The following is a 19,515-nucleotide window of genomic DNA, read 5'->3' as shown; positions in this document are numbered from 1 at the left end:
GAATGTTTACATACATTGTAAATTGCTATTTGCATGCTGACTCTCCATTAACACCAGGCTATCTTCCTGAAGTTCAATGGGACATCAGGCTAAAAGCAGATGTCAGCAACTTGGGTGAACCCTTTAGTATTTTGCACTATTGGCACGTGAAAGTAAAAGCCAGAGGATTTCGTCACAGGTGGGAAGAGCAGGAAAAGGGCCAATTAAAGCAGGCTGGCTTTCGCGGATCTCAAACAGATAGAAGATGGCACTCTTTGGGAAATGCAGGAATCATTAGTTTCAATGCAAATCATTCTGTGAAATTACATTGAATGTTTTACAAAACCATCCACTAAATGTAAACAATGAAGGGACTGGAGCTTCACTTCAATGATCTGATTCAATTATTGTCGTCAATTGTGATCCATATTAGACATTGCTCCCAAGTTTCTTGTGTGACTTTAATTGCATCAGATTGTTAACAATAGATACACTTACCAGGTGACATTATTCGTCCATTGACATTGCAGGAGCAGCTTGTTGTTCCCGTGGAGCTGGGAGTTATTGTTACTGTTGTAGATTCGGGTGTGCTGGCTGTCGTGGTGGGTGCTGTGGTGGTTTCACATTTTCCCGTATACTTCAAAATATCACAACTCTGAGTACATAGAGTGAAATGACAGAACCCTGATTTCCCTGCAGAAGTCACAATAGCCTGCCCTGGAAGCAAAAGCAATGGAAATTATGATTTAGACAGCTAACAGCAAGTCTTCATTCAGAATTTATAAATGTAGACAACTGTCACTCACATATTGAGATATAGGCAATAAGAACAAGGCTCTCTGTTTAAAATTTAAGACTGTTACACCTCAAGGAAATGGCATTGGGCATGTAATTTGTTGCAGACGATATTATCAGTTACACGTTTCATCAGCCCATGTCACATTCTTAAATCTGCTATTTAATGCTTCTGTTAATTCTTTTGATTGGGTTTGTGCTTGTTTTAGAAATGCAGCCTGAACAATGTCCGAAAAGGTCAAAAAGTATTCGCCTGAATGTATTGCCACCAACAATATGAGATAATGCAGTGTTCCTTTTGAGTTGTGTGCCATCAGACGTCCTCACCAAGCAAGTTTCTGAACCCACCTGTGATGATAAGAGGCCCTCTTCAAATTAAGCTACACAACTGTCGATTTCCATTAAAACAAAACAGAACACTTGTATACATCGCAAGACATGGCTTGAAAAGGTTAGATGCCAGGGCAACACAGATACTGACTGACAGACTGGCAAAATGGGTGAGGGATGGAGGGACCATAAAAACAAAAATTAGAAAACGGTAAAACAGAAGAGATTAGGAGGAGACTGGAACTGGTGTCACCATTCTGCAGCCAATAAATTTTCTCTGCCCAGAGGAACACGTGGAGATGTTGGATGTTGCAACAAACTACAGATATTTGTGTGAGAGAATGAAGCACAGGAAAGGGCTAAAAATGCTCAGCGGTTGGAATGTTTACATACATTGTAAATTGGTATTTGCATGTTTAGTCTCCATTAACAGCAGGCTATCTTCCTGAAATTCAATGGGACATCGGGCTAAAAGCAGATGTCAGCAACTTGGGTGAACCCTTTAGTATTTTGCACTATTGGCACGTGGAAGTAAAAGCCAGAGGATTTCTTCACAGGTGGGAAGAGCAGGAACAGGGCCCATTAAAGCAGGCTGGCTTTCGCTGCTCCAAAACATATAGACGATGGAACTCTTTGGGAAATGCAGGAATCATTAGTTTCAATGCAAATCATTCTGTGAAATTACATTTAATGTTTTACATAACCATCCACTAAATGTAAACAATGAAGGGACTGGAGCTTCACTTCAATGATCTGAATCAATTATTGTCGTCAATTGTGATCAATATTAGACATTGCTCCCAAGTTTCTCGTGTGACTTTAATTGCATCAGATTGTTAATAACAGATACACTTACCAGGTGACATTATTCGTCCATTGACATTGCAGGAGCAGCTTGTTGTTCCCGTGGAGGTGGGAGTTATTGTTACTGTTGTAGATTCGGGTGTGCTGGCTGTCGTGGTGGGTGCTGTGGTGGTTTCACATCTTCCCGTATACTTCAAAATGTCACAACTCTTAGTACACAGAGTGAAATTACAGAACCCTGATTTCCCTGCAGAAGTCACAATAGCCTGCCCTGGAAGCAAAAGCAATGGAAATTATGATTACGACAGCTAATAGCAAGTCTTCATTCAGAATTTATAAATGTAGACAACTGTCACTCACATATTGAGATATAGGCAATAAGAACAAGGCTTTAGGTTTAAAATTTAAGACTGTTACACCTCAAGGAAATGGCGTTGGGCATGTAATTTGTTCCAGACGATATTATCAGTTACAAGTTTCATCAGCTCATATCACATTCTTAAATCTGCTATTTAACGCTGCTGTTCATTCCTTTGATTGGGTTTGTGCTTGCTTAAGAAATGCATACAGAACAATATCTGAAAAGGTCAATAAGTATTCGCCTGATTGTATTGCCACCAACAATATGAGATAATGCAGTGTTCCTTTTGAATTGTGTGCCATCAGACGTCCTCACCAAGCAAGTTTCTGAACCCACCTGTGATGATAAGAGGCCCTCTTCAAATTAAGCCACAATACTGTCGATTTCCATTAAAATCACCAGAATACTTCCATAAATCTCAAGACATGGCTTGAAAAGTTTAGATGCCAGGGCAACACAGATGCTGACTGACAGACTGGCAAAATGGGTGAGGTACGGAGGGACCATAAAAACAAAACTTAAAAAAGGGTAAAACAGAAGAGATCAGGGGGAGACTGGAACTGGTGTCACCATTCTGCAGGCAATATATTTTCTCTGCCCAGAGGAACGCGTGGAGATGTTGGATGTTGCAACAAACTACAGATATTGGTGTGAGAGAATGAAGCACAGGGAAGGGCTAAAAATGCTCAGCGGTTGGAATGTTTACATACATTGTAAATTGGTACTTGCATGGTGAGTCTCCATTAACACCATGCTATCTTCCTGAAATTCAATGCGACATCGGGCTAAAAGCAGATGTCAGCAACTTGGGTGAACCGTTTAGTATTTTGCACTATTGGCACGTGAAAGTAAAAGCCAGAGGATTTCTTCACAGGTGGGAAGAGCAGGAACAGAGCCAATTAAAGCAGGCTGGCTTTCGCTGCTCCCAAACATATAGAAGATGGCACTCTTTGGGAAATGCAGGAATCATTAGTTTCAATGCAAATCATTCTGTGAAATTACGTTTCATGTTTTACATAACCATCCACTAAATGTAAACAATGAAGGGACAGGAGCTTCGCTTCAAATATCTGATTCAATTATTGTCGTCAATTGTGATCCATATTAGACATTGCTCCCAAGGTTCTTTTGTGACTTTAATTGCATCAGATTGTTAACAACAGATACACTTACCAGGTGACATTATTCGTCCATTGACATTGCAGGAGCAGCTCGTTGTTCCCGTGGAGGTGGGAGTTATTGTTACTGTTGTAGATTCGGGTGTGCTGGCTGTAGTGCTGGGTGCTGTGGTGGTTTCACATCTTCCCGTATACTTCAAAATATCACAACTCTTAGTACATAGAGTGAAATGACAGAACCCTGATTTCCCTGCAGAAGTCACAATAGCCTGCCCTGGAAGCAAAAGCAATGGAAATTATGATTTAGACAGCTAATAGCAAGTCTTCATTCAGAATTTATAAATGTAGACAACGGTCACTCACATATTGAGATATACGCAATAAGAACAAGGCTCTATGTTTAAAATTTAAGACTGTTACACCTAAAGGAAATGGCGTTGGGCATGTAATATGTTACAGACGATATTATCAGTAACTCGTTTCATCAGCTGATATCACATTCTTAAATCTGCTATTTAACGTTGCTGTTCATTCCTTTGATTGGGTTTGTGCTTGCTTAAGAAATGCAGACAGAACAATGTCTGAAAAGGTCAAAAAGTATTCGCCTGATTGTGTTGTCACCAACGATATGAGATAATGCAGTGTTCCTTTTGAGTTTTGTGCCATCAAACATTCTCACCAGGCAAGTTTCTAAACTCACCTGTAATGATAAGAGGCTCACTTCAAATTCAGCCTCAATACTGTAGATTTCCATGAAAATCCCCAGAACAACATTGGAATACATCTCAAGACATGGCTTGAAAAGGTTAGATGTCAGGGCAACACAGACACTGACTGATGGACTGGCAAAATGGGTGAGGGATGGAGGGACCATAAAAATCAAAATTAGAAAAGGGTAAAACAGAAGAGATCAGGAGGAGACTGGAACTGATGTCACCATTCTGCAGCCAATAAATTTTCTCTGCCGAGAGGAACACGTGGAGATGTTGGATGTTGCAACAAACTACAGATATTTGTGTGAGAGAATGAAGCACAAGAAAGGGCTGAAAATGCTCTGCGGTTGGAATGTTTACATACATTGTAAATTGGTACTTGCGTGATGACTCTCCATTAACACCGGGCTATCTTCCTGAAATTCAATGGGACATTGGGCTAAAAGCAGATGTCAGCAACTTGGGTGAACCCTTCAGTATGTTGTGCTATTGGTACATGAAAGTAAAAGCCAGAGGACTTCTTCACAGGTGGGAAGAGCAGGAAGAGGGCCAATTAAAGCAGGCTGGCTTTTGCTGCTCCCAAACATATAGAAGATGGCACTCTTTGGGAAATGCAGGAATCATTAGTTTCAATACAAATCATTCTGTAAAATTACATTTAATGTTTTACAAAACCATCCACTAAATGTAAACAATGAAGGGACTGGAGCTTTACTTCAATGATCTGATTCAATTATTGTAGTCAATTGTGATCCATATTAGACATTGCTCCCAAGTTTCTTGTGTGACTTTAATTGCATCAGATTGTTAATAACAGATACACTTACCAGGTGACATTATTCGTCCATTGACATTGCAGGAGCAGCTTGTTGTTCCCGTGGAGGTGGGAGTTATTGTTACTGTTGTAGATTCGGGTGTGCTGGGTGTCGTGGTGGGTGCTGTGGTGGTTTCACATTTTCCCGTATACTTCAAAATATCACAACTCTGAGTACATAGAGTGAAATTACAGAACCCTGATTTCCCTGCAGAAGTCACAATAGCCTGCCCTGGAAGCAAAAGGAATGGAAATTATGATTTCGACAGCTAATAGCAAGTCTTCATTCAGAATTTATAAATGTAGACAACTGTCACTCACATATTGAGATTTCGGCAATAAGAACAAGGCTTTTGGTTTAAATTTTAAGATTGTTACACCTCAAGGAAATGGCATTGGGCATGTAATTTGTTACAGACGATATTATCAGTTACACGTTTCATCAGTTCATATCACATTCTTAAATCTGCTATTTAACGCTGCTGTTCATTCCTTTGATTGGGTTTGTGCTTGCTTTAGAAATACAGACAGAACAATGTCTGAAAAGGTCAAAAAGTATTTGCCTGATGGTATTGTCAACAATGACATGAGATAATACAGTGTTGCTTTTGAGTTGTGTGCCATCAGACGTCCTCACCAGGCAAGTTTCTAAACCCACCTGTGATGATAAGAGGCTCACTTCAAATTCAGCCACAATACTGTAGATTTCCATTAAAATAACCAGAACAACATTGGAATCTCTTTCAAGACATGACTTGAAAAGGTTAGATGTCAGGGCAACACAGACACTGAGTGACAGACTGGCAAAATGGGTGAGGGACGGAGGGACCATAAAAACAAAACATAGAAAATGGTAAAACAGAGGAGATCAGGAGGAGACTGGAACTGGTGTCACCATTCTGCAGCCAATACATTTTCTCTGTCCAGAGGAACACGTGGAGATGTTGGATGTTGCAACAAACTCCAGATATTTGTGTGAGTAGAATGAAGCACAGGAAAGGGCTGAAAATGCTCAGCGGTTGGAATGTTTACATACATTGTAAATTGGTACTTGCATGCTGACTCTCCATTAACACCAGGCTATCTTCCTGAAGTTCAATGGGACATCGGGCTAAAAGCAGATGTCAGCAACTTGGGTGAACCCTTTCGTACTTTGAGCTATTCGCACGTGAAAGTAAAAGCCAGAAGATTTCGTCACAGGTTGGAAGAGCAGGAAAAGGGCCCATTAAAGCAGGCTGGCTTTCGCTGCTCCCAAACATATAGAAGATGGCACTCTTTGGGAAATGCAGGAATCATTAGTTTCAATACACATCATTCTGTGAAATTACATTTAATGTTTTACAAAACCATCCACGTAATGTAAACAATGAAGGGACTGGAGCATCACTTCAATGATCTGATTCAATTATTGTAGTCAATTGTGATCCATATTAGACATTGCTCCCAAGTTTCTTGTGTGACTTTAATTGCATCAGATTGTTAACAATCTTACCAGGTGACATTATTCGTCCATTGACATTGCAGGAGCAGCTCGTTGTTCCCGTGGAGCTGGGAGTTATTGTTACTGTTGTCGATTCGGGTGTGCTGGCTGTCGTGGTGGGTGCTGTGGTGGTTTCACATCTTCCCGTATACTTCAAAATATCACAACTCTTAGTACATAGAGTGAAATTACAGAACCCTGATTTCCCTGCAGAAGTCACAATAGCCTGCCCTGGAAGCAAAAGCAATGGAAATTATGATTTAGACAGCTAACAGCAAGTCTTCATTCAGAATTTATAAATGTAGACAACGGTCACTCACATATTGAGATATACGCAATAAGAACAAGGCTCTATGTTTAGAATTTAAGACTGTTACACCTAAAGGAAATGGCGTTGGGCATGTAATTTGTTACAGGCGATATTATCAGTTACACGTTTCATCAGCCCATATCACATTCTTAAATTTGCTATTTAATGCTGCTGTTAATTCTTTTGAGTGGGTTTGTGCTTGTTTTAGAAATGCAGCCTGAACAATGTCCGAAAAGGTCAAAAAGTATTCGCCTGATTGTATTGCCACCAACGATATGAGATAATGCAGTGTTCCTTTTGAGTTGTGTGCCATCAGACGTCCTCACCAAGCAAGTTTCTAAACCCACCGGTGATGATAAGAGGCCCTCTTCAAATTAAGCCACAATACTGTCGATTTCCATTAAAATCACCAGAATACTTCCATAAATCTCAAGACATGGCTTGAAAAGTTTAGATGCCAGGGCAACACAGATGCTGACTGACAGACTGGCAAAATGGGTGAGGTACGGAGGGACCATAAAAACAAAACTTAAAAAAGGGTAAAACAGAAGAGATCAGGGGGAGACTGGAACTGGTGTCACCATTCTGCAGGCAATATATTTTCTCTGCCCAGAGGAACACGTGGAGATGTTGGATGTTGCAACAAACTACAGATATTGGTGTGAGAGAATGAAGCACAGGGAAGGGCTGAAAATGCTCAGCGGTTGGAATGTTTACATACATTGTAAATTGCTATTTGCATGAAGACTCTCCATTAACACCATGCTATCTTCCTGAAGTTCAATGGGACATCGGGCTAAAAGCAGATGTCAGCAACTTGGGTGAACCCTTTAGTACTTTGAGCTATTGGTACGTGAAAGTATAGGCCAGAGGATTTCTTCACAGGTGGGAAGAGCAGGAAGAGGGCCAATTAAAGCAGGCTGGCTTTCGCTGCTCCCAAACTTATAGAAGATGGCACTCTTTGGGAAATGCAGGAATCATTAGTTTCAATACAAATCATTCTGTAAAATTACATTTAATGTTTTACAAAACCATCCACTAAATGTAAACAATGAAGGGACTGGAGCTTTACTTCAATGATCTGATTCAATTATTGTAGTCAATTGTGATCCATATTAGACATTGCTCCCAAGTTTCATGTGTGACTTTGATTGCATCAGATTGTTAACAACAGATACACTTACCAGGTGACATTATTCGTCCATTGAATATGAAGAAAGTTTTTCAATCACCTGTTTGAAGTAGTTAATATAACAAATTTTAATAATTAGTACACTTACCAGGTGACAGTATGTGCCCACTTATGGTGCATGAGCAAATTGTTGATGGTAAGGAAGTAGTTGGCGTTGTTTCACTATGTTCTGATGTACTCTCAGTGGTCAGTGTAGTGGTCGGAGCTGTTGTTGTGCTCAGTGTAGTGGTCGGAGCTGTTGTTGTGCTCGGTGTAGTGGTCGGAGCTGTTGTTGTGCTCGGTGTAGTGGTCGGAGCTGTTGTTGTGCTCGGTGTAGTGGTCGGAGCTGTTGTTGTGCTCAGTGTAGTGGTCGGAGCAGTTGTGCTCAGTGTAGTGGTCGGAGCTGTTGTTGTGCTCGGTGTAGTGGTCGGTGCTGTTGTTTTCTTGCTAGTCTTCAATGCTGCTGTCTCAACAGTATTTGTAGCAGTGACAGAGACTATTTTAGTTGAAATAGCAGTTGTGGAAGTGACTGTTGTTGCTGAGGAAGTAGTTGGTGTTGTTTCACTTTGTTCTGATGTAGTTTCAGTGGTCGGAGCTGTTGTTGTGCTCAGTGTAGTGGTCGGAGCTGTTGTTGTGCTCAGTGTAGTGGTCGGAGCTGTTGTTGTGCTCAGTGTAGTGGTCGGAGCTGTTGTTGTGCTCAGTGTAGTGGTCGGAGCTGTTGTTGTGCTCGGTGTAGTGGTCGGAGCTGTTGTGCTCAGTGTAGTGGTCGGAGCTGTTGTTGTGCTCAGTGTAGTGGTCGGAGCTGTTGTTGTGCTCGGTGTAGTGGTCGGAGCTGTTGTTGTGCTCGGTGTAGTGGTCGGAGCTGTTGTTGTGCTCGGTGTAGTGGTCGGAGCTGTTGTTGTGCTCAGTGTAGTGGTCGGAGCAGTTGTGCTCAGTGTAGTGGTCGGAGCTGTTGTTGTGCTCGGTGTAGTGGTCGGTGCTGTTGTTTTCTTGCTAGTCTTCAATGCTGCTGTCTCAACAGTATTTGTAGCAGTGACAGAGACTATTTTAGTTGAAATAGCAGTTGTGGAAGTGACTGTTGTTGCTGAGGAAGTAATTGGTGTTGTTTCACTTTGTTCTGATGTAGTTTCAGTGGTCGGAGCTGTTGTTGTGCTCAGTGTAGTGGTCGGAGCTGTTGTTGTGCTCAGTGTAGTGGTCGGAGCTGTTGTTGTGCTCAGTGTAGTGGTCGGAGCTGTTGTTGTGCTCAGTGTAGTGGTCGGAGCTGTTGTTGTGCTCGGTGTAGTGGTCGGAGCTGTTGTGCTCAGTGTAGTGGTCGGAGCTGTTGTTGTGCTCGGTGTCGTGGTCGGTGCTGTTGTTGTGCTCAGTGTAGTGGTCGGAGCGGTTGTTGTGCTCAGTGTAGTGGTCGGAGCTGTTGTTGTGCTCGGTGTAGTGGTCGGAGCTGTTGTTGTGCTCGGTGTAGTGGTCGGAGCTGTTGTGCTCAGTGTAGTGGTCGGAGCTGTTGTTGTGCTCAGTGTAGTGGTCGGAGCGGTTGTTGTGCTCAGTGTAGTGGTCGGAGCTGTTGTTGTGCTCAGTGTAGTGGTCGGAGCTGTTGTTGTGCTCGGTGTAGTGGTCGGAGCTGTTGTTGTCTTGCTTGCTGGTGCTGTCTCAACAGTAGTTGTAGCAGTGACAGAGACTGTTTTAGTTGGAATAGAAGTTGTGGGGGTGACTGTTGTTTCTGAGGAAGTACTCTGTGTTGCTTCACTTCGTTCTGATGTACTTTCGGTTGAGGTAGAGGTGGTAGTGCTAGATGCCGTAGTTGGAGTTGTTGTTTCGAAGGTTAGTGTTGTACTGGGGACTGTGGAGGTCTTAGGAGTACATGGGTAGACTTTTCTGCTTATTGTGCCATTCACACCGCATGTTGCTTTGATGCATCCTCCAATCCCGTCCGTTGTATGGTAGATAATATCACCATCATGGAAAGTTTTTCCATCATAAACGCAGGTGCACTCTGACAAGGTAAAATAGAAATAATGACACTGAAACATAGAAACAGGAGTAGGTCATTTAGCCCCTCGATCCTTTCTGCCATTCAATGTGACCATAGCTGAACTGTGACCTAACTTCATATACCCATCTTTGCCCCATATGCCGTAACACCTTTGCTTAACAGAAATCTATCAATCTCAGATTTAAAATTAACAATTGACCCAGCATCATCTGGGTTTATTGAAATGAGTTCCAAACTTCTACTAACCTTTGTGTGTAGAAGTGTTTCGTAACTTCACTCCTGAAAGGCCTGGCTCTGATTTTTATGCTATATCATCTAGAATCCCTAACCAGCAGAAATAGTCTCTCTCTATCTACCCTATCAGTTCCCCCCTAATGTCTTGAAAACTTTGATCATCAGTAAAAAGACATCAACAACATTCCATCAAATGGGTTATTGATAAACCAGTAAAATATCTAAGAAGAGTACATTATGTAGAATGAACCTACCCGATTTGTTATAGGTGCACTGTACTTCACTGTTTTTACACTTGCTAAAAAAATGAACACAATATAATGGTTACATAGGAACATACGAAAAAGGACAGACAGGTAAAGACCATCTGGTCCATCGAGCCTGTCCCACACATTACTTATTTTCATATTTCTTCGTGTACTTTAGTTTAATAAAATACAATAAAATCGCTCTAGGTTTTTGTTATAATGGCTTCACGTCACTTGCCATAGTTTAATATTGGGACATTGTCATGGATATATAAGAAAGCATGGAATGAGAACAGGTTATTGGCCCATGAAGAACATCGTTGGGTGGCCTTGAACTGGTAACCTTTTAATTGATAACCTAGGGTTCTGACCAACTCCACCAGAGTTTTCCAAAAGTAACTTTTTATGTAAAGCATCATTCTATAGTCTATTGTAGTCGAAAAATCAGCTGCATAGATCTATACTTAACACAATTGTGTGATTTCTACATAATGGGGTAGTTTCCGCTTTGAGTTGCGCCCAAAATTGCACTAGTTTTGGTAAGTGTTTTTTCTCCTCAAATACATTTGCATGTCAGCAAACACAAAATTTGCCATAAACCAGCACAGTCGACCAGCGTTTTAGAACAGAATTTAAAAAAAAGATTTTGCTTGAATAAATATTCCTTGATATATTTACAAGTTAATCAGAGACTCTAGTCCACCACCTGTGAGTAATCAAATTCTAAACAACTCAAAGTTACTTTAAAAAACTATACAGAACCATTTCCTAGTTATATTGGTATGTAGTACTCAGTTTCTTAGTAAATTTAAAACAAATTAAACTTAAAAGCTTTTAAAACATGGCCATTAGTCCCACCCACCCTTTCCCTTAATGACTATCTGTCCCACCCTGACAGGAACTGTGGTTCTCGTATTGGACTGTTCAGCCACCTAAGGACTCATTTTTAGAGTGGTAGCAAGTCTTCCTCAATTCCGAGGGGCTGCCTATGATGATGACGATTAGTGTCCTTGCGCCCAAAAGAACCAGCTTAATGTTAAAAGCTTCCGCGGAGACCCCGAAACGAGCGCAATTGGAGGAAACTCCCAATGGTGAGTAATTCGATCTGGGGCGTGGCCAGTTTCGTGGGCAGAGCCAGCGCTGTGGGCGGGACCATCACTGTGGGCGGGGCCAGCTTGCAGTTCAATGTTTTTTTAAACTAGTGCAAAAGATCACAGAAATCTGATTTGCGTTGGATTTACGCTGAAAATTCCGCAATCTTTTGCACTGGTTTGGTTGATTTCGGGCAAATTGCGCAAAATAAAAGCACAACCAACCGGAAACACCAGGCTGTATAATATATAGTAACTATCAAAACTCTCAGTGCAATACAGTACATACTGACTTTTTTTATTCATATTGTCCTGTATCACAAACTCTTTCTGATTTCTGAAATATCATACATGAGGATTTGGCCATACGTGTTGTAATCCCTCCATCTATTACACAACATAACAATCATCACTCTCCAGAAACAGGAGGCTTGACAGCCCTGTTGGATTGCCCAACAATCTCCTGGAATGGGGCATAGATCTCCCGGGCTAGCACCCCTGGAGATCTTTGTGTTTTAAATTTCGCAACGCAACAGTGACACTCCTTCGCTCTGTAACATCACCGGCTGCCGCAGCAGAGAAACTTCAGAATCAGTGATGTCATGGCCCATCACTGCAGAGAACCGAGACCAGATGTTGTGCCAGGGACAATCAATAGTTGAGAGACGTGGGGAGTGAGAGAGACTAAAGGGGGTTCGGAGGGATGGGGGCTTAGGAGAAGAGAGGGAGACTGGGGAATGGGGGCTCACGGGGTCAGGGAGATAAGGGAAATAGGTGTCGGAATGGGGTTTCAAAAGGAGAAAATACTTGGAAATGGAAGTCGGAGCATGGGGAATCAGGTTGAGATGGAGAATGGAGATGGTGGTTCAGAGAAGAGGGGAAGTAGGGATTGGGGTTTGGGGGAGAGTATGGAATGGTGGGTTCGGGAAAGTGAATGGCGATGGGTCTTGGGGGGAGAGAGGAACTGGGGAATGGGGGCTCGCGAGGGAGTGGGAGACTGGGGATGGGTGGTCAGGGAGAGAGGGAGACTGCAGAATTGGGGTCAGGAGATGGGAAGGTTGGGGGAGACAGGGATACTAGGGACTGATCATTGTGGGGATTGTGGCTCATGTGGGGGAGGGCGCGCGGGGGGAAAGAGAGGGAGATTGGGGAATATGGCGGGCTTGAGGACCATAATTTTCTGCAGAATCCGGAGCTGCAGCAGTAGTATGGTGAACCTGAGTTCAAACCAGAATTCAAGATAGAGAGCAAGATCGGACTTATTAAAAGTGGCATCGACTGGGGAGCCTAACCACACCCTGTGTAGGACAGGATAATTCGAGCTGTAGTTTCAGGGTGACTATCAGTGGGTTGGTTATAGGATTACTGTTAGTAACATGTAGAATATCTGGGTATTACACCTATTACTACCAGTTATATATTGACTATCAGTAAGTTATTATATTGCTGTTGGTTATGAAAGATTCTGAATGTTACCAGTATTACTATTACTTATTGGTGCAATTGCAGTGAATTGCTCCCACCCAGTTAAAGTTCCCGCCTCCTTTGGTTTAACCTCTCCCCCTCGGTTTTCCTTCTTCAGCTGCACATGGGTTGCCTCCTGATTCTTGGAATTTCTAACACGACAATTATTGGACAAAATAACAAGCAATAACACTCAACTATAGGGGATCCAATCTTTATAAGATAAATACAATAACATTGGCAGACGTCATATGATCACACGTTATGCAGTCACGTGATCAAACCTCCAGGAATGCTTCCTACCAGAGTTGGCAACCCTTGAACTTGAATTTAAATAACACCATTAACATAATGATTATCCCAAGGTGCTTCACATTAGAGAAAACCAACACCAAACAGCGGCAGGAAAAGATACACTGTTAAAGTAGAGCAGAAGCAAGTTTGCTCTGTCTCTAACCCATGCTGTGCTGATTTAGGTACACTTCCTGTTGATACTCAATCCTGAATGAGGAAAGTTCCCCATTGCCCAGCATCAGTTTCCCTCATCTGGATCAAAATAAACTCTTTCCTCCTCCACCCCAAAAAGAAAAGAATGTTTATTAATGCAATAATTGCTACATTAACAATAAATGCAGGAATGTTTATGGTAAAACCTACCATGATTCACAGTTCTGAGTGCTTGGCACAATCTGGCCTGGCTCATAGTGTTTCCCATTAATATGACAGGGACAGTGGCCCAGTTCAACACACTGCATTCTTTCCTCATCCAAAAATGGCTTATCAGCAGGACAGTCTGGGTAGCAGCCTATGGGATGTGACAATGGTATTAGATTACTCTTCACTCTCTAACAGCAGTCAGCTTCTCATCAGTGAACTCTTGATAAGTGAATAGCTCAAACTTGTAGAGTAAAGTTAGCTCTGTCTCTAAGCCATGTCATCATGATTTAGGAATACTTCCCATTGATCTTGACCAGATTTATAACCACAGAGTAATTTAGCCGTAGCTTAAGGTTCAATGGACACCCTACATCTAACCCTATTAATTGTAGGTGTAACCTGCTGTGTAGCTTACGTTTTTTAACCATTCTCGGGATGTGGGCATCACTGGAAATTCTGCCATTTATTGCCTATCCCTAGTTACCCTTGAGAATATGGTGGTGGGCCTTCTTCTTGAACTGCTGCAGTTCATGTTGTGAAGATGCTCTCACAATGCTGTAAGGTAGGGAGTTGCAGGATTTTGACCCAGCGATACTTAAGAAAAGGTAATTTGCATCCAATTCAGGATGGTGTGTGACTTTAAAATGAACTTGGAGGTGATGGTGTTCCTATGCACCTGCTTCCCGTGTTCTTCTAGATGATGTGGGCCATGGATTTAGGAAATGCTGCAGAAGAAGCTTTGGCAAGTTGCTGCAGAGCATCCTGTGAATAGTACGCACCGCAGCCAAGGTAAACCGGCGGTGGAGGGGGTGAATGTTTAGGCTAGTGAATGAAGTGCCAATCAAGTGGGCTGCCTGTTATTTCAATGAATTGTATAGGGCAGTGTGAAATAATTCATCTTTTAATCTTCACAATTAAAGTCTGTAATAAAGTCTGTTTTTCCACCTCAGAATTCACTGAATAAGAAAGCTTTTGACTGAAATGAAAATGGATTGTGTTCACTTAACTGGAACAAACAACATATTTATGAAATTATGTAATGTTAGCTAGTAAATAAACATTTAATAAAGTAATGAATCATTTTATCATATTAGTGAACAAGTAGAAATATTACCTTCAAGCTTGGGGATAATTTTGGAGCATGCTCCACTAGGATTTTGGCAGGTTTTCACACAGGGAATCCCACAAGCTGCATAGTGCCATTCGCACTCATCATTAGGATTGTAGTAATCACAGAACAGAGCTAAAAAGAGAGAATGCATCTGCTGAGTTTTTCTTCTTGTTATTGAAAAATCATGGGTTAGATTCTCGTCTTTACTGCCTGGGTGGTAATCTGCTGGAGTGGATCCCCTGTCTGGGTGGTAATCAGCTGGAGTGAATCCCCTGCCTGGATGGTAATCTGCTGCAGTGGATCCTCTTCCTGTGTGGTAATATGGTCAAGTGGATCCCCTGGCTGAGTGACAATTTGCTAGAGTGGATTCCCGGCTGGGTGGCAATCTCCTGGAGTGGATCCTCGGCTGAGTGGTAATATGATCGAGTGGATTCCACCCTTTGCATATTCTCTTGTGGCTGACTCAGGGTTAGTATCGTTCGAGGACTGGAGAACCTTAGGGGCCTAGCATCTCAGCTGTGGATGAATAACCCTGAGGTGGGGGACTGGATGGAAAGAAGTGGCATTAAATACCCTCCCATGCTTCAAATTGAATGAAAGCAGAATATTACTCACGACATTCTTCAGGGTTTCTCCAGGAAATGCACACCCCAGCCATACTGCAGGCCAAAGAGTAGGCAGCTATAGCTGTACACAAACATTCACAATCTCCACCAGTGTCACAGGCACACGAATCACGTACACAAGCCTCATAATATGGGGCTGGGTTGACCTGAAAAGTAAACATGAAAAAATACATAGATGGATGCCTTGATAGATATGCAGCAGTTCTGCAATTTTAATTGCATATTCATATAGATACACCTACATAGCTAACAGTGTATAAGAGAGCATAAGAAATAGGAGCTGGAGTAGGCCATTCGGCCCCTGGAGCCTGCTCCACCATTCAACAAGATCATGGCTGATCTTCTACCTCAACTCCACCTTCCCGTACTAACCCCATATCCCTTAATTCTCTTAATTCACAAAAATGTATCGAGCTTTGTCTTCAATATACTCAATTACTGAAGATCCACAGCTTTCTGGGGTAGAGAATTCCAAAGATTCACAATGCTTTGAAGAAGAAAGTTCTCCTCATCTCAGTCCTAGATGTCCAACCCCTTATTCTGAGACTGTGACCCCGTGTTCTAGATTCCCCAGCCAGGAGAAACGTTTTCCCAGCATTAACCCTGTCAAGCTCCTTAAGAATTTTATTTGTTTCAATTAGGTCACCTCTCACTCTGCTAAACTCTATGGAATATAGACCTAGTCTACTCAATCTCTTTTCATAAGGCAATCCCTTCATCCCAAGTAACTCTAGTGCTTTCAATTACAGGAAAGGTCCCAGGTGCCCAGAGTGGCTTCAATTGCTAAGAGTGGGAAGGTGAAGTAACTTGAAACTAACTGAGGGAGTCTCTAGAATCACCTGGCTCTGGGAAAAGTTTAAAGTGGCACCTTCCACTGTGTGCAATGAAGCTGCCCCTGGATACGCTCTACAAATGATGCAATAATGAGTTTGATGGCAACAGGAAAATTGATATTTTCAAAAAGCAACAAGCAAACTTAAAGTATGTTTAGTATTTACTGTAAAAAGAAAGAGTACTTTGAACAAAATGGTTGCCTCCCAGATTTTCTACATATAAAGAATATTGTGCTGGAATTTGTTGGAGCAAGGTACCTCTGCCCAGTTAGTTAAGACAGTTTTCGTGCACTCATCAGCGCAATGGTGCAAATCGTCCAGCACCGATTATGTTAGATGTGCACCTCATATTCTGACACTTATGAAAGCAATTTGTTTTCACAATGCTCTCAGTTTCTTGAATTATTCCAGACTCCTGGGAAGACCGAAAATACAACTTCACAAAACCAAGAGCATAAGAACATAAGAAATAGGAACAGGAGTAGGCCATACGGACACTCAAGCCTACTCCGCCATTCAATAAGGTCATGGCTGATTTGATCATGGACTCAGCTCCACTTCCCCGCCCGCTCCCTATAACCCCTTATCGTTCAAGAAACTGTCTAATTCTGTCTTAAATTTATTCAATGTCCCAGCTTTCTCAGCTCTCTGAGGCAGCAAATTCCACAGATTTACAACCCTCTGAGAAAAGAAATTTCTCCTTATCTCAGTTTTAAATGGGTAGCCCCTTATTCTAAAATCATGCCCTCTAGTTCTAGTCTCCCCCATCAGTGGAAACATCCTCTCTGCATCCACCTTGTCAAACCCCCTCATAATCTTATACATTTCGACAAGATCACCTCTCATTCTTCTGAATTCCAATGAGTAGAGGCCCAACCTATTCAACCTTTCCTCATAAGTCAACCCCCTCATCCCCGGAATCAACCAAGTGAACCTTCTCTGAACTGCCTCCAAAGCAAGTCTATCCTTTTGTAAGTACTTAAACCAAAACTGCATGCAGTATTTCAGGTGTGGCCTCACCAATACCTGTATAACTGTAGCAAGACTTCCCTGCTTTTATACTCCATCCTTTTTGCAATAAAGGCCAAGATACCATTGGCTTTCCTGATCACTTGCTGTACAAGTTTCATTTCAGCAACTCCAATGGAGAGGGGGCAAAGGAAAAGCTCATGAATTCTAAATATGGATAAATCAAATTCCGCAAGGAAAATTTGCTGCACTGTTATGACATAAATAGCAAAATTATTCTGGGATTTTTCTATTTTTACTTCTCAGTTGTCACTAGAAAGTTAAGGAGATTTTGTCCTTTTGTATTGAAAAATATTTTGCTCATAGCAGTTAGAAGTTTTCTGGTGCTGCTTTTGTTTTTGTACATAGGAAGATGGAACCCTTTGTTGCTCATGTGCACAATGTTTGAAAATTATTTATATAATGTGGTGAAAAGACACATGAAACACTTGGGTGCACAATGCTGTACCTGAGAATTACACGCTAGGAATGTCTCACTCTTGAGGATGCTGCACTGTTTCTGAGCCCATGCATCTCGATGTACGTTAATTGAGCAAGGGTCTTTGTTTTTCTTTACATTTGCACAGGTAGGAGACACCTTCCAGCTGTTTCCAAACTCTTCCATGTTTACAACCACCAACTGGCTTCTTGTGGTAAAATCATTGTATACATTACCATCATAATTGCCACACAATCCACAGATGGTACCCTGTAATATTCAATAAAGGTGACAATTATTAGACTGAAAATTTTTCAGTTAAAGACGATTTCAGATATCCTGGTAGTGGGGGGAAAATACAACTGCATGCCATATCATTCCAAAGACATCATGCACAAATGATGCTTTGATTTACTTCAGTGCATCCCATTTTTAGAAAAGTCATGACCTTTAGTAGACCCATAAAAATGGTTACACTTTAGTATTGCTTGTGATTTTTCAGTGATTAAAAAAATACATTGTTTGAATAAGTGAACAGTGTCTTGAGCTCCATATTCTCTTTACTACTGGTAATATTTTGTTCTAATTTAAAAAAAATATTCACACTCAGGATATGGACATTGCTGTTGAGGTCGGCATTTTTGCGCATCCCAAGTTGAGAAGGTGGTAGTTTTTCTTGGACTGCTGCAGTCCATGTTGTGAAGGTACTCCCACAGTGCTGTTAGGTAAGAAGTTACATGATTTTGACCCAGTGACCTTTGAAGGAAACACACAATGTTTCCAAGTCAGGACGGTGACTTGGAAGTGATGGTGTTCCAATCCACCTGCTGCCCTTGTCCCTCTCGGTGGTGGTGGTGGGTTTGGGAAGTGTTGCTGAAGAATCCTTGGCGAGTTGCTGCAGTGCATCCTGTACATAGTACACAATGCAGCTACAGAATGTTTGTGACAGAGGTGTTAGATGTTTAGACTAGTGGATAAGGTGCTGATCAAGTGGGTCGTTTAATCCTGGATGATGTTGAGCTTCTTCGGTGTTGTTGGAGCTGCATTCATCCAGGCAAGTGGAAAGTATTCCAACACACGCTTGACTTGTGCCTTATAGATGGTGGAGAGGGTATGGGGAGTCAGGAGGTGAGCCTCTCACTGCAGAATACCTAGACTTTGACCTGCTTTAGTAGCCACAGCATTTACATGGCTGTCCAGTTAAGTTTCTCGTCAATGATAACCCCTAGGATGTTGATGATGGGGCCCCGGCATGGTAATGCCATTGAATGTCAAGGGGAGATGGCTAGGCTCTCTCTTGTTAGAGCTGGCCATTGCTTGGCATTTGTGTTGCACAAATGTTACTTGCCACTGATCAACCCAAAGCAGTTGATGACTAAGAAAAGATAAGGATTGGTTATACCCATCGGTATTTGTAAGTGTTGGACCTTTAGTGTGTAAAAACGAGCAAAAAATATCTTTGCAGTTCAAGTGAGTTGGTAAATGATGCTGTAATGAATGGAGACTCAGTAATAGTCACTCATTAATAATGTAATCCTATTCACCACTTAAATTCTCATGAAATAAGATGCAAAACATTTATTATTTCCATACTGAGTACTGATTATTAAGATTGCACTGTGGTGTTGATTATATCAAACTTAAATCATCGAAAGATCTGAATTTCAATGTTAGTTGTTTAATTATTCCAAAGCGCATATCATTCACTGTCTGATCATCAGGCAAGATGCCGGCTCCAAAATTCTTGCTATTGGCCCGCTTCAACCACAATTAAGATTGTTTCCAGGAATGTTTCATGTAGAGTTTTTTTAGCTCTACTTAGAGAAAGTCCCAAAGCAACTCCCTGTATGGAAGTCTGTGATCGTCAAGCTCAGGCAATGAAAATTATAACAGGAAACTACATGCCAACACACAGTGGTAGAGAGCGTTAGGTCAGCCACCA

At 41.8% G+C, this 19,515-nt stretch overlaps 1 protein-coding gene across 1 annotated transcript in view; it reads right to left on the bottom strand.

Annotated features, from left to right (window-relative positions):
- The window catches only part of LOC139279613 (mucin-2-like), a 442,102-nt gene that overhangs the window by 117,522 nt on the left and 305,065 nt on the right, over positions 1–19,515 (bottom strand). The window contains exons 25-35 of the mRNA XM_070898728.1: positions 17,604–17,843; positions 15,283–15,439; positions 14,671–14,799; positions 13,557–13,704; positions 10,351–10,394; positions 9,123–9,862; positions 6,407–6,545; positions 4,928–5,146; positions 3,443–3,661; positions 1,961–2,179; positions 478–696 (exon numbers count right to left, since the gene is read on the bottom strand). Of these exons, the coding sequence (XP_070754829.1) occupies positions 478–696; positions 1,961–2,179; positions 3,443–3,661; positions 4,928–5,146; positions 6,407–6,545; positions 9,123–9,862; positions 10,351–10,394; positions 13,557–13,704; positions 14,671–14,799; positions 15,283–15,439; positions 17,604–17,843 (2,473 nt within the window). The remainder of the gene's footprint in view (positions 1–477; positions 697–1,960; positions 2,180–3,442; positions 3,662–4,927; positions 5,147–6,406; positions 6,546–9,122; positions 9,863–10,350; positions 10,395–13,556; positions 13,705–14,670; positions 14,800–15,282; positions 15,440–17,603; positions 17,844–19,515) is intronic.

Source organism: Pristiophorus japonicus, chromosome 14 (genome assembly GCF_044704955.1).
Source record: "Pristiophorus japonicus isolate sPriJap1 chromosome 14, sPriJap1.hap1, whole genome shotgun sequence".
Lineage (NCBI taxonomy): Eukaryota > Metazoa > Chordata > Chondrichthyes > Pristiophoridae > Pristiophorus > Pristiophorus japonicus.
This window is presented reverse-complemented; position numbering and strand designations above follow the sequence as displayed.